Source organism: Silene latifolia, chromosome 9 (genome assembly GCF_048544455.1).
Source record: "Silene latifolia isolate original U9 population chromosome 9, ASM4854445v1, whole genome shotgun sequence".
Classification (NCBI taxonomy): domain Eukaryota; kingdom Viridiplantae; phylum Streptophyta; class Magnoliopsida; order Caryophyllales; family Caryophyllaceae; genus Silene; species Silene latifolia.
The window spans coordinates 8102203-8117420 of record NC_133534.1 but is presented as its reverse complement, the minus strand read 5'-3'; the positions used below and the strand labels follow the sequence as shown (position 1 = coordinate 8117420).

Sequence of the window (15218 nt, the reverse complement as noted above, 5' to 3'; positions counted from 1 at the left end):
TACTCCCTCCTATTCTACATAACTCTCCCCTTTCATGGAGGGCACGAGAATTAAGGGAGGGTAGTATTATATGATAAAGTATTGGAGTGAGGTAGGAGATTGGAGAGAGGGAAGGTATTGTGTGATTAAAATAAGTATTGTTGTGGGAGAAGGTGATTAAAATAAGGATTGTTGTGGGGTAAAGTGATTAAAATAAGATAAAGTATGAGTATTGTGGGGTATTGTTGTGCGGTGGGGTGATTAAAATAAGTATAAAAGTTTGCCAAATAAGGAAATAGGGAGAGTATTGTGAATAGACGAAAAAAGAAATAGGGAGAGTTATTTAGAATAGGAGGGAGTATTATATTACAGCCCTTAAACCCACAGTAACATACCGAGTTTAAGTTCCATTCCAAATTTCCAACAATCCTCCAACTTCAAGAGTTTTTTCGATGTAAATCCCTTGCTGATAATGAATATTTCTAGAGTAAAATTGTTTTTTGTTGATAATTTAGCCTCCCAAAACAAAGTTATCATAAAATATTTGTCCTTTAAGACTCGACCAAATTATGATTTTTCATTTCTTATAAGCCTCCAACTTCACTTTGCTAGTAAATATTTTTATATATTTGTGTTGTATACAAAACTAAATTTTCTAAAATTGGCAAAACAAAATATAATTTACTCTCTAAATTTGCTAAATGAGACATTTTTTGATGACTTTGATCCACTTCCACAACAAATTACAAACTCACGGATCAAAACCCAAATGTCTCCATATTATTAAAAAAGAAAACACAAAAAATAAAAAACAAATCTGAGGAACACTCCCCTCACGTCACTCGCTTTATATCCCCATTTCCCCATCAAACCCTAAATCCCTCTTTTCCACTCTCCATTCTCCATTTTCACAATCAATGGCGTCTCGTAAACTTCTCCCATCTCTCCTCCGCCACACGCTCCGCCGTGCACCCCGCCCATCCACCACTACCACAACCTCCAAATCCACCATCTCACGCGCCTCACCACACGGATACCTCCTAAACCGCGCAGCTGCATACTCCACCTCCTCCGCCGCCGCCGCAACCCCACCACCACCGTCGTCGGCGTTAAAGTCCGCCGATTTCGTCGGCGGAAAGATCACCGATGAGTTCACCGGAAAAGGATCTGTTGGGAAAGTGTGTCAGGTGATCGGTGCGGTGGTTGATGTTAGGTTCGATGAAGGATTACCTCCCATTTTGACTGCGTTAGAAGTGTTGGATAATGAGACTAGATTGGTACTTGAAGTTGCTCAGCATTTGGGCGAGAATATGGTTCGGACCATTGCTATGGATGGTACTGAAGGTTTGGTTCGCGGTCAAGGTGTTTTGAATACCGGATCTCCAATCACTGTATGTTGTTTCTTTTCGATTGGTTGTTGTGATTTGTGGAATTTAGATTTTTTTCGATTGTTAGATCTGAAAAGTTGCGATCTTGTGTTTACTTAAAAGTTTGATGATTTCGTGTTTGTTAGATCTGAAAAGTTGCATTTTATGTGTTGATTCGGTCAATTGAATTGAGTCTTCTCGAAGATTCCGATTTGGTGGCGTATTTGTTTAGTCTGGGGTGAATTTGATGGTGGTTGTAATAGAAATGTCAGATGAATGTTGGATGTTGAATTTATTTGTTAAATAGTTGGATTTATTTGGTATTTTAGATTGTCGGAATTTGAAGGGTGGTTGTTTTAGAAATGATGGATGAATGTGAGATTGACAAATGACAGTGCCCGTTGACTTTTTGTGTTACATAGTTGTTTAAACTTTAAAATGTCAGGATGTCAAGGGTTCCAGAAATGTCAATTGAATGTAAACTTGTCAAACGACAGTTTTCTTTGAATTTTTATGTTGCTGATCATGAATTTTAAGTCGTGGAATGCCAGTTGAATGTGAAATTGTTAAACGATAGCTTCTGTTGAATCTCTGTTTTAACTGTTGTATGGAAGGATATAGTGTGTACTGTTCAGTGGTCATGATTTTATTTTTATTTTTATTTTGTATTTAGTCAATGTGATGTATTTTCTAAATTGTACATGTATTTGGATAGATTCCTGTGGGAAGAGCTACCCTTGGTCGTATTATGAATGTCATTGGAGAGCCAATTGACCACAGAGGAGAACTTAGTAAGTGGACGGCCTGATTATAGTTCTCTGACGTTAGTGTTTGTAACTACTATTACTCTTAATTTGACATTTATGTGAATCGTACAGAGACCGACCACTCTCTGCCCATCCATAGAGAGGCCCCTTCTTTCGTAGATCAAGCTACTGACCAGCAGATCCTTGTTACTGGAATTAAGGTATGTTGTGGCTATTTACTAGTTTGAAGGCGATTGTTTTAAACTTGATATTTTAAAGATTGTTGCTAAATAAATGCTCTTGTTGTCTCAGCTGATAAATTGATCGTTGCTTATGTAGGTTGTCGATCTTTTGGCTCCATACCAAAGAGGAGGAAAGATTGGTCTTTTCGGAGGTGCTGGTGTCGGGAAGACTGTGCTTATTATGGAGCTGATTAACAATGTTGCCAAGGCTCATGGTATGCGTAACTGATGGCTTTTTTTTAATTGCAAACGCTGTCTTTTAGTTGCTTCTGATGTCTTGTGTCATGATTAGGTGGTTTCTCCGTGTTTGCTGGTGTTGGTGAGCGCACACGTGAGGGTAATGACTTGTACAGAGAAATGATTGAAAGTGGTGTCATCAAGCTAGGTGACCAACAGGTTTGGTACTTCTACAGAGTCTGACTGATTGTATTTGTTGCCTAGAGAGTAATTTCTGACGCTGGAAATGCTGATTCTCGTCTCAGGCTGACAGTAAATGTGCTCTTGTCTACGGACAAATGAATGAGCCCCCAGGTGCTCGTGCCCGTGTTGGTCTTACTGGTTTGACTGTCGCGGAGCACTTCCGTGACGCTGAAGGACAAGACGTGCTACTCTTCATCGACAACATTTTCCGTTTCACCCAAGTATGACTCTTCCCATGTTTTGTTTTCTCAACTCCTTGAGCATTTCTCGTGTTAATGGCTTTTGTAAAGCATGCTGAATTACATTAGATTTTATAGGCCAACAATGGTCTGTCTTGTTCCTTTCAAGTAATGACAGAAGTTGGGATTTTAGCATTTCCGCCTCACAGTTTTATATCTGCATTTCCTATGTACCCTTCCTCCTCCAGCTTCAGATTGAAATGTTGGTCGCATTTGTTGAAGAGGAAGTTAGTGTTGTAAATGAAATGTGATTTTGTTACGGGTTGATTTCCTGTTTCCTACCCCAATGACATTTTTTTGTCAGTCAGAGAGGAAGAGCTGGCAGATGTTAAGGCCTAAGGGACTTCCAGTATTGTTCTGGACTTATTGAGCATCAGCCTGATGATAATCATCATTAATTAGTCAAAGCTGAAGATCAATAAATACTCCCTGGCTTGTACCTTGGTTACCAGCTCTTTTTGACACATTTTAGCAGGGAATATAATAGAACCAACAAAGGCAGGGTGACTGATCACTGAACTATTAACTCTTTGTACAGCTTTACCGATATTATATCCCTACCACCCCAACGTTTAATGCCCATTACCTGTACTACGTACCTCCACTGCTCACGAGTCTATAATCCTTCCACTCGCACAGCACACCATCCTCACAATATCACAGATCAAGGAGGGCAGAGGTAGGGGAGGTTATCTTGGCTTTGCTATGGGGGATATGCAGTTTGTGCTGCGTTTTTCAAAGAAAACAGCAGGGAAACCTGGGGTGGGGTGGGAAGGAGCCGGACGGATAAAGTTGGTCGGAGATAGGATGGGGGAGGAAGCAGACCTGAGTTTCTGTTTGCAGGAGGAGTGAATTTTGGTTGAATGTAGGATGTGTGGAGGAAAGATTTGTATATTAGATATCTGGGATGAGGTCGATTGGGATGGGGAGGTTGCCGTTTTTAGGGTGGTGCTGATGGGTGTGTGGGTAAGGGCTAATGTTGGTAATGGGAATGTTAATTGTTGATTTGGTAGAATTAGTGGTGCATAAACTAAGTAGTTTTTTTTAATTCGAACAGGTTATCCGAAGATATAGTGGGATCATCAGGTCATTATGGGACTTATAAGAGGAAGTGTTTTTTAGGTCAAACATGCTTGATACTTGATAGTATGAAACACTTGCATAATATCAATACCTAAGGGTGCATGTTCATTATCCCATACCACCATTGCCTTATGCGAACTGGGATATGAGTATGTTATGCTAGTTGAGTGATGAGTCTGTTATTGTGTTAGTAAATGAGAAATTGAATTACAATCTTTTGTTGTGATTTTCTAATTCGTGCTAAATTGTAATTGTAAACTCCAGGCTAACTCTGAGGTGTCTGCTTTGCTTGGACGTATTCCCTCTGCCGTGGGTTACCAACCAACCTTGGCTACTGATCTTGGAGGTCTTCAGGAGCGTATTACTACCACCAAGAAGGGTTCCATCACTTCTGTGCAAGCCATCTATGTGCCTGCTGATGACTTGACAGATCCTGCCCCAGCCACAACTTTTGCTCACTTGGATGCCACAACTGTGCTATCCCGACAGGTAATTTTAGCAAAAGAATAATAGTCTTCGTGTTAGGAAAGACTTGCTTACATGTAAGATCACTTTAATAATGTCATGTCGCCTATGAAATCCCTATCCTCACCTTTGTAGTTGGACTCATCCCTTTCCCCTTTTTATTCCAATGCCCTCCACCCGTTACACACGACAGATGATACAACAGAGATGGGGATTATATGTTTGCTTGTGATTTGATATAATGGTCTCATACAAAGACCTCCTCTCCCTAAAATTAGTTTAATAATAATATGCACAGTTCCACTGCCCACTGCAGTTCAGTTTTGATTTTGATTTCTTATTTTTATGTTTTTGAGCAGATTTCTGAGTTGGGTATCTACCCTGCCGTCGATCCTCTTGATTCTACTTCTCGTATGCTTTCTCCTCACATTTTGGGAGAGGAGCACTACAACACTGCTCGTGGTGTCCAGAAGGTTCTTCAGAACTACAAGAATCTTCAGGATATTATCGCCATTTTGGGTATGGATGAGCTCAGTGAAGATGACAAGTTGACAGTTGCCCGTGCCCGTAAGATTCAAAGATTCTTAAGTCAGCCCTTCCACGTTGCTGAAGTCTTCACGGGTGCTCCCGGCAAATACGTCGAGTTGAAGGAAAGCATCCAAAGTTTCCAGGTAACTAATTACACATCTACTCCATTATTATTATGTTTATCTGTCTTTCTTTCCACACGCTGAAGTTTTCATGGGCTGATTCCGATGTGCATCATCTTAATAAACGTGCAGGGTGTGTTGGATGGCAAGTATGATGATCTTTCCGAACAATCTTTCTATATGGTTGGTGGAATCGAAGAGGTTATCGCCAAGGCTGAGAAGATTGCCAGAGAATCTGCAGCTTAAGCTGACTGATATGTATTGTTTCATTTTCTTTCATCCCCTTAAACCGGACTGATAATCTCGAAAAATAATTTTAAGTTGACAATGCATTGACAGCTTCAGGTGTTAAAAACATTTTTTTGAAGTTGAACATATGATCCAAGAGATTTTACATTTTGCCTTATTTGTCTCTGTTGCACATTAGTGTAATGTTCCATTTGAAGCGGAGCAGAAGACTAGCCTGCTAGCAGCTAGTACAACCCCTTACCCTTTTCTCTCTTTCTTGAATAAGAGGATCAAGAGACGCGATTTGAACACATGTATATTATTGTTCTAACGTGATATCATTCTCGAATTTCTTATTGAGTATCGTATTTGGTTGGTTGTTTTCGCTTTCCATTTACAGACAAGATGATCTAAGAGGACTTTTCGTAAAACTACTTTTGCGAGACCACTTTGTTTATCCAATTGTGAGATTGACCTGAAAAAGACTTGTTTTTGTTTGGGGCAGGTAGATAGTGATGTTGAGTCGATGATGATAATCTGGGTCGATTTTGTTAATTTGGGTTCTATATCGTCCAACATTATGAAGTTATATACGATAAACTATGTACATACAAATACAAAGCATAACGTTTGAGAACCAACATGTCGCATTTTGTTTTCTGGATGTTATCATCTGACTTCCAATTTTGAAAAAAAAAACAATTTTAAAATATATGAAAGTTACACAATCCGATAAATGCCTGAATAATTGTTTTGATTCGTATTTTAATTCTTAGTTATAAAATTTAATTTAAAAGAAACAGCAAATCGTGTCCTTTTGTCACTCAGACAAATTACATTACTCACTTGGAGTTTAGGCGATTAAGAATCCTCTCCATTTTTTTTTCAGAAAAGAAGTAATTATAAGTATCTTTATTTACTTAAGTAATTCAATTTCCGTCTTCTTATAGTCTGAAGTCGATATTTCACACAATAATATCTCAAATTCATTAGACGACCCTGCTCCTATTCTTTAACCAAAGCCAATATATAAATATACACCCATCACACAACAACTAAAGCTAGAAATCACACCAATAACATTGAACAAAAGATAGAGAATGGAAGAAGGGCTGCTATTAGTGAGAGAAAGCCATGAAAAAAAAAGGAAAATAATAATATTGGAAGAAATGAAAAGAGTGAGTTATATAGCAGGTCCAATGGTAGCAGTACTATTATCACAGTATTTACATCAAGTTGTTACACAGATGATGGCTGGTCATCTTGGTGAACTTTATTTATCAAGTACTGCTTTGGCTATTTCCCTCTCTACTGTCACTGGTTACAGTTTCCTGGTATCCTTCTTTACTTTCTTTTTCGTATAAAATCGTTTCACAATAATATACTTCACAATAATCGTTTCACATGCTCCCAGTATTTTAGGGGTCCTCACTTGTTGCATGTGAGAGGGTGACGCCAACTCATTTTCCTTTCTATAAAAGCTACTCGACTCGATAGTTCATGTAATTAAACCAGTTCTTTTTAGTTACTCCTCACAAATAGGAAATGGTGTAGGAGTTGTTGGAAGTCATGAGAAAGTGATATTATCAATTGTGTAAGATGAAAGATTGTCGTAGTTATTAAGAGTAGTCCTGAAAATTTGTTTACGGTATGGGATTTTCTACATGGTATTCTCGTGTTGTTTTGATTCTATGTGGTATTTCTAGATTTTAGAAAACATCATTAATACACCTAAATTTTATATTCTTTTTCTGGAGGATAAATTTAGAAAAGAAAATATATTTAAGATTGTGTAAACGTAAATTTGTGATAATAGTTTGACGCCAAAAAATCAATAGAAAGTGCATAAAAAAGACATTAAAAAAGGCAAATTAGAGGCAAATTAGAACATTTTGGGTATTTAAGAAGTTTTCATTAAGTTTAGGGGTATTACTGATGTTTTCAAAAGATGAGGGGTAAAAAAACGAGGATACCATGTAAAAAAACCTTACGGTATTCTATTAACCCGACCTGCACACGAACTGATGGAGTGATGGGTCTGCCAATAGACCTAGTTTGAGGCAGGATCTATAACGATAACCAATAAGGCAATAAGTCTCCCTTGTGACGTCTTGCAAGCTTTTTTCCACTTGCTTTTTTACTCACTCTCCCACTTAAATCATGTGAGAGGTCATAAATTTGTGATGAAAGGTTACGTTACAAATGAAAATCTGTGATAATGATAATGCGATAGTAGTTGTGGAATACCAAAGTGTATTAGTCCAATCGATCTTTGTTGACAATTTCCATACGTCTATGTAATTGACTGGATTTGGTACCTTAAAAGTCTTCTTTGACGGTAGATTATTTAGTTATATTTGTGACTAGTCTAAGACATCTGTTTTTTTTTTTTTTTTTTTTTTTTTTTTTTTTTTTTGTGTGTGTGACAAATGATGAATGGTATGTAATTAAAAGAAAACCAGTTACAATACGAAAATGAGAATACTAGAGTCCCTTATACTAGGAGAAAGCTAGCTAACCGAGCTAAAAGTACAACTGTATTTAACCAAAATAGAAAGACGACATTTTCTGAAGGGAGGATGATAATGGTCATCGAAAAAAACATCCAGTGTTATGATTCAGGTTCAGTTTCTTCAAATGATTTGTAATTCTTATGTTACTAATTTGAGGCCAACATTTTTCAATATTGTGCCCTTTTCACAGATGGGAATGGCAAGCGCATTGGAGACTATAAGCGGGCAAGCTTACGGAGCACAACAATACAAGAAACTCGGAACACAAACATACACCGCGATTTTCTCACTTGCCTTAGTTTGTATCCCAATCTCCATTTTATGGATTAACATGGGTCAAGTCCTTGTATTCATAGGACAAGACCCTTCAATTGCCCATGAAGCTGGCAGATTCTCGACCTGCCTTGTTCCTGGCCTTTTCGCTTATGCCATTCTCCAACCTCTTAATCGGTATTTTCAAGTCCAAAGTTTGGTGATGCCAATGGTTTTAAGTTCATGCACAAGTCTCTGTATCCATATACTACTTTGTTGGTTGTTGGTGTATAAGTCAAGTCTTAAAAACCTCGGAGCTGCTATTTCGATGAGTATATGTATTTGGTTGAATGCCATTTTCCTTGCTTTGTTCATGAAATTCTCTCCCTCGTGTGAAGCTACTCGCTCTCCACTGTCCATGGAAATTTTCCATGGAATTGCAGAGTTTTTTCGATTTGCTATTCCTTCTGCTACAATGACTTGGTAAGCTCTATGCAGTGGCGGAGCCAGGAATTGAACCCAACGGGTAATGGTATAAGGGGAACTCAAAATGGAAATTTCAACTAATTTTTTTGCGATTTCCATCTGCCAGCTGGGGCGAGCGCCCCTGCTACCCTCCTAGCTCCACCACTGGCTCTATGATTGTGTTCTCATATCGAAAAATGACTTTTTTTTTTTCTAACTTGTTATTCATTTGTATGCATATAGTTTAGGGTGGTGGTCATTAGAGTTGCAGATCTTGCTATCAGGGCTACTACCAAATCCTGAACTCGAGACTTCCGTTCTTTCTGTATGGTAATGTTTCTTTTTCACTTACTTTACCAAATGACATTGCAAAAAAAAAAAAAAAAAAAAAAAACCATTTTTCTGTTTCGATAAAGAATTTGAACGGTAGTGCTAAATCTTTCTATACTTGTTTCTTGCTCGAATAGCTTAACAACCACCTCAACGTTATTCTCAATGCCGTATGGAATAGGTGCTGCTGCAAGGTACTTTCCTTACCTGTTCTCTCGCTCTTTTCTTTTCAACTGTGTATCAATTTTTTTTTTTGATGACGAGGGGGTTGAATCCCCTGTGCCCATGAATTCCCGCACTACCACATGGACCATGTAAGCCACCCCCTTTGGGGGCTGCAGTGGCCAAGTGATCAGCGCCCCAGCTGGTAGTCGAACCCGGGACCTCTCAACTCCTGCATTTCTGCAAGCTCCAAGGTTTAACCCGGCTACCACTACTCCAATATGACATAACATGGGACGACCCTTCGTTTTAAACGATATGATTTACTTTCGCAGCTGATTTTTTTTTTTCCTCGGGGTGTATAATTAACTGTGTGTAAACAGTACAAGGGTCTCAAACGAACTTGGGGCAGGGAACTCACAACGGGCTCGTACAGCTGCAGGCGCAGCCATGATTTTCGCGGCAGCTAATGGCCTTATAGTGAGCTCAGTCTTATTTGGCACACGGAGAGTTTTCGGATATTGTTTTAGCAGCGAAAAGGAAGTCATTGATTATGTCACTACCCTGGCACCGTTGGTTTGCGTCAATGTTATATTGGACAGTCTACAAGGTGGTCTTTCAGGTAGGCATTTCCAACAATTTGATGTACTTTCTTAATGGATGTATATAATCAAACGCTAATACTCGACTTTGGAAATGTGGAATATCAGGAATTGCGAGGGGATGTGGATGGCAACATATAGGTGCAGGCGTAAACCTTGCTGCATTCTATCTTATTGGAATTCCGATTTCAGCCATATTAGGCTTTTGGTTGCAAATGAGGGGACGAGGTCTATGGATTGGGATCATATGCGGTGCTATTGTGCAGTTTGCGCTTCTAGCCATCATTACGGGATGCACAAATTGGGAAAAACAGGTACGACTTTTGTTAACATATACGGAGTACTTTCGACCACATTTTGGGCAGAGACTATCCTGCAATGCAACACTAAGTCATCAACATTCCGAATTTCCAATGTATTTGAAGAGTGTCCCGACAAATTATGCGATTCTAGTTGATGTTCAATCTGGTGGTCATTTTACAGGCAAACAAAGCAAGGGAAAGATTATCGGAATCAAATTTCAAAGTAGTCGACGGAGCAAATGTAGATGAACGATTGTTGAACTGATCTGTTGTGAGGAGTCCATCAATTAAAGTGGCTTGGTTCGTCAATGGCGTTCCAATTTTAATATGAGCTTTATTGTAAAGTTTCTGAGCTTATTTCTTTGAACATAAATAAAATAAAATTTAGAAAAGCTCAGGAAAAATACATATAAACTCATTTAGATGTATGTTTGTTGTATGATGTTATTATACACTTATTTACCCAATTACCCGAGAAATGCCCGAATAAAAATAGTTTTTAAAAAAACAGTGGCGGAGTTAGAATTTTCCGATAGGAGGGGCGAAAAATTTCAGCGAGGGAACGAGTAATTTTATAAGGCAAATTTGAAAAAAAAAACTATAATTTAACTAAATTTTTTGGATTTTCGCACTGTCGGGGTGAACTCTCCTGCCAACCTCCCCTCGCTCCACCGTTGTAAAGAAACGACACGTGGGGTGATCCACCACAAATAATAAAACACAAAACTAGTACTCCCTCCATTCAACTCCACTTTGCATGTTTCTCTTTTACATACTATTCACAAGCGGACATTCAACTTCAATTTTCTCTCGATACATAAGTTAAAATATATTCATGTGGGATCTTATTTGATTCGTCTTTAAGAGTACATTAAAAATATCTAACTTTTATAATTTTTGCAAATATGTAGCTAAAGATATTTACCGCGTAAAAGTCGCGTTGACAAACGTGATAAAGCAAACATGTAAAGTGGAGTTGAATGGAGGGAGTAAAGTGCAAGCCTGAGTGGCTGAGTGCTAACAGATTGTGTTTTTTTATCATTCAAATTAAATTACTCACTTGAGGGTTGAGGCCTGTTTAGTTGGACCAGACCAGCCCCTCTTAGTGGTACCCTAATTAATAAAGACATGGGGCCTATTACTCTATTAGAATGTTCAAAATGTTAAAAGAAGCATATTCTATACTATCTTTATTTAGTTTAGTACTAAATATATCATATTTATAACCCAAATTGTCCTTTATAACGGCACTATTTTGTCACAAACTTGTTACCTCTCACAAGGAACAAGTGGGAGGAAAACTGGAAGGGGTCACAAGCAAGATATTTTGTATTTATAATACAGAGTATTAGGTAATCTAACTTTTGTCAGTGGTAGCGGAGTTGAAAATTTTCAACTGGGCAAATGAATGCCCGAATAATAATATAAGGTAAACTAACAAAGTTCGACAATTTTAATCAAAAACTTCGAAATTTCATTTTCCAACTAGGACAAGGTGCAAGCGTTCTTGCTAACCCTCCAGCTCCACCGCTGGCTTCCAATAACTTTTGGTCTACACTCGACATTTTACCCAACAATATCTCAAGTCCATTATTCGAAATTTCATTCATCATCTAAGGCAAGTCCATGCTAGCCCGTAGCTCCACCACTGAATTTAGTTAACTTACGGTCTAAAATTTTGGTGTGGAAATTTTGGTCGATATTTTGTGTTAGTAGGGAGAGGTCTTAGGTCTGGTGAAGTGCGGTTATTTCATTGGTTTGGTGTAAGCCTATTTTTGTGGTTTTTAATCTAGTATATATATAAAAGAGAGTTTTTTCGAGCAATTCTAGAGCGTCCACATCATCAAAAATTAATTTAGGAAAGTTCCATAAATAATATTTTCTACATAAAAAATAAAGTAGAGAATCTTTTAATTATTATAATATCTATATTTCCTATTTTATATTCATGAGAAGTTTCTAATTTTTATATAAAAACTTTGACATTTTATCTGGCAAAAAAATGTTGTTATAAAAATTATGAAAATAATATAATTAGATTCATGGTAAAAAAAAATGCTTTCATTAGAGTATAGATTTCATATGATTTGCACATACGAGTATTAAAGATGGTGTACTTCTTTTAATATGTTATATGTCCCACATTGAAAAACAATGTTAGTGTGGTGATTATAATACGTATAAATTATATAATTGTCCCACATCGAAAGAATAACATAAGGTGGGTAATCCTATGATTATAAATAGGAGTCATCATTGGAACCTATATACCAACCAAAAACCTTTTGAGTCTCTTAAGTATTGTTTTGGAGATCTCTTAAGAGTTTATATCATTATCTTTACAGTATGATATATACATATTTTTTCTATATTATGTATTATATTCAAGTGATGTTTATAATCTTTATATAAAAACTTATACATCTCATTTGCGAAAAAAGTATTATAAAAAAAACATGCGAATATTAATAATAGTACTCCCTCAATTCAAGACCAAATACAATATTTTCATTTACACACTTGTCAAGACACAAATTACAACTTAAATATCTTTAAGTTTACATTATAAAAAATTTAAAGTTTGATATTCTCATTGTACTTTATAGGTGAATCAAATAAGATCCTACATGACCATATTTTGTCTTACATATTGCAATGAATCGTAAAGATTCTATTCGTTCATGAATAGTGTAAAAAAAGGAATGTTGTATTTGGTATTGAATCGAGGGAGTATAGTATTTGCTAATTATTATTAACCTGGGTTAGATGTCGAATTATGTGCGAAAAAGATGGTGTATTTCTAAGTATGTTATTTGTCCCACATTGAAAAATATGTTGGTGTGGTGAATATATTACGTATAAATAATAGAATTGTCCCACATCGAAAGTTTAGCATAAGGTGGGTGATCATATGATTATAAATAGAAGGCATCCTTAGAAGTTAGAACCTAAATACCAACCCAAAACCTTCTAAGTCTCTTAAGCATTGTCTTGGAGAGCTCTTAAGAGTTTATATCATTAACTCCACGATATATATGATATATATATAAATATTTTTTATATTATGTCCAAGTGGTGTTTATAATTTTTATATAAAAACTTATACATCTCATTTAGCAAAAAAGTAATATAATTTTTTTTTTTGAAACATCATATAATTAGATTCGTGGTAAATAAATGCTAGCATAGAATATAGTATCATATTATTTGCACATATTTTAATTACGATAAGAAGTTAAAAAAATGTACTATACGAATATTAATAAATAGTACTCTTATAGTATTTGCTTATTATTATTAATCTGGGTTAGATGTCGAATTAGGTGTGAAAAAGATGGTGTATTTCTAAGTATATTGTTTGTCCCACATTGAAAAATAATATAGGTGTAGTAAATATACTACATATAAATAGTTGCATTGTCCCACATTAGAAGATTATCATGAGGTGAGGTATTACATGATTATAAATATGAGTCATAACATAGGGGTATCAACCCAAAATCTTTTGAATCGCTTAAAAGTTATCTTAGAGTGTTCTTATAAGAGTTTGTATTAACGGCAAACCTTATTTACAACAATACCATACAAATATTAATCACGTAGATATTTATAAAAGCGATTATATATTACTATATTAGTGATATTATAATGTTTATTTTAAGACAATCGATAGTATAATAATTTTATTTAAGAGAAAGTCATAATTAAAAAATAAAATGGGTGCTAAATATACATAAATTTGTTTGTGTCATATAATGATAATCTCTGCACTAAAATAGAAAAATTATGAAAATGGAAAAAAACGTACGAATATAAATAGATAGTATAATATTTTCTCATTATTAAATCGGGTTGGATATAGAAATAGGTGCAAAAAAGATGGTGTACTTTTTCGTGTGTTATTTGTTCCACATTAAAACATAATGTAGGTGTGGTAAATATACTCTACATATAAATAGTTGAATTGTCCCACATCAGAAAATTATCATAAGGTGGGGTATTCTTAAAACTTAATTTAGGAAAGTATTATAAATAATATTTTTTGATGTAAAAAATAAAGTGGAGAATCTTTTAATTATTATAAAATTTATTTCTTATATTATATTCAAGTGATGTTTCTAATTTTTATATAAAAAATTTTACATTTCATTTGGCAAAAAAATATCATTAAGAAAATTATGAAAATAACATAATTTGATTCGTGGTAAAAATGATATCATTAGCGTATAGATTTCATATGTTTGTACATATATAAAATTGTGTACTTCTTAGTATGTTATATGTCTCATATTGAAAAATAATGTAGGATTATATAAAAATAATAGAATTGTCCCACATCGAAAGATTAACATAAGATGTAGTGGTCTTATGATTATAAATATGAGGCATCCTTGAAACTTAGGTATCAACCTAACATCTTTTGCGTCTCTTAAATAAGATGTTATGACTTTTGATCATATCTAAATAAATGATTAGACATAAGATGTAAATATTAAGACCTTATGACCAATTTTTTTTTAACTAAGTTAATTACCCCGTTGCAACGCACGGGTATCCAAACTAGTATTTGGTAATCTCTTAGAATTTGGAAGCTTGGATACATGTTCGGCAGAAGGGATACAATTGTGGTAATTTTTAGAACTTGGAGTTAGAAGAGTTAAGGATTTAGAAGAGGTCGTTGTAGTGTACTGCCCTTTTGAGACTTGCAAACTGGTTCACTTACGGGATAGTTTTGGAAGAGATCAAGCTTTGGAGGAATTATTTAGTTCATTGGCTTGGATTGTGGTGTACATCTTGTAAGTTTTGCCTAGCCTATACTTTGGAGGTTTGATTACTCTTTTGGCCAACACTAAGATCATGAAAGGAGGAAGGGATTATGGAGAGGAGGCGTGATGTTTGTACCCGAGGTTCTTCGTGGTTGAATAGGTTTTTGTGTCTTGTACTTGTTGTTTTGCTTTTACTTGTGTACTTGTTTGGGACCCTACTCGCTGTAGGTCTCTGGGATGTTTCCCTTTTTAAATCAAAAAAAAACTTACGGTCTAAAATTGATTTTACCCAATATCTCAAATCCATTAGACGGCTCTGCTCCGTAGTCATACAAATATTATAATTATATGTCCACAACCACAAGACCCCAACCACCTCATCAATATATAACAATTACATAGTACTA

At 35.9% G+C, this 15218-nt stretch overlaps 2 protein-coding genes across 3 annotated transcripts; both read left to right on the top strand.

Moving 5' to 3' along the window:
- The first annotated feature begins 756 nt into the window (after window positions 1-756).
- LOC141598972 (ATP synthase subunit beta, mitochondrial) lies at window positions 757-5597 on the top strand. Its single transcript, XM_074418816.1, has 9 exons — window positions 757-1370; window positions 2062-2137; window positions 2225-2313; window positions 2432-2549; window positions 2627-2730; window positions 2817-2975; window positions 4341-4565; window positions 4901-5212; window positions 5324-5597. Exons 1-9 carry the CDS (start codon window positions 897-899, stop codon window positions 5435-5437), a joined length of 1671 nt encoding a protein of 556 aa, XP_074274917.1. The 5' UTR covers window positions 757-896; the 3' UTR covers window positions 5438-5597.
- Window positions 5598-6439: 842 nt separating this feature from the next.
- Window positions 6440-10518, top strand: LOC141602395 (protein DETOXIFICATION 12-like). Of its 2 annotated transcripts, XM_074422691.1 has the most exons (7): window positions 6440-6753; window positions 8123-8667; window positions 8893-8979; window positions 9117-9173; window positions 9525-9763; window positions 9852-10057; window positions 10227-10518. In XM_074422691.1, the coding sequence occupies exons 1-7, from the start codon at window positions 6520-6522 to the stop codon at window positions 10308-10310; spliced, it is 1452 nt and encodes a 483-aa protein (XP_074278792.1). In that variant the 5' UTR covers window positions 6440-6519; the 3' UTR covers window positions 10311-10518. The 2 variants fall into 2 exon arrangements, with proteins under 2 accessions (XP_074278792.1, XP_074278793.1); XM_074422692.1 differs by lacking the exon at window positions 9525-9763.
- Window positions 10519-15218: the final 4700 nt, after the last annotated feature.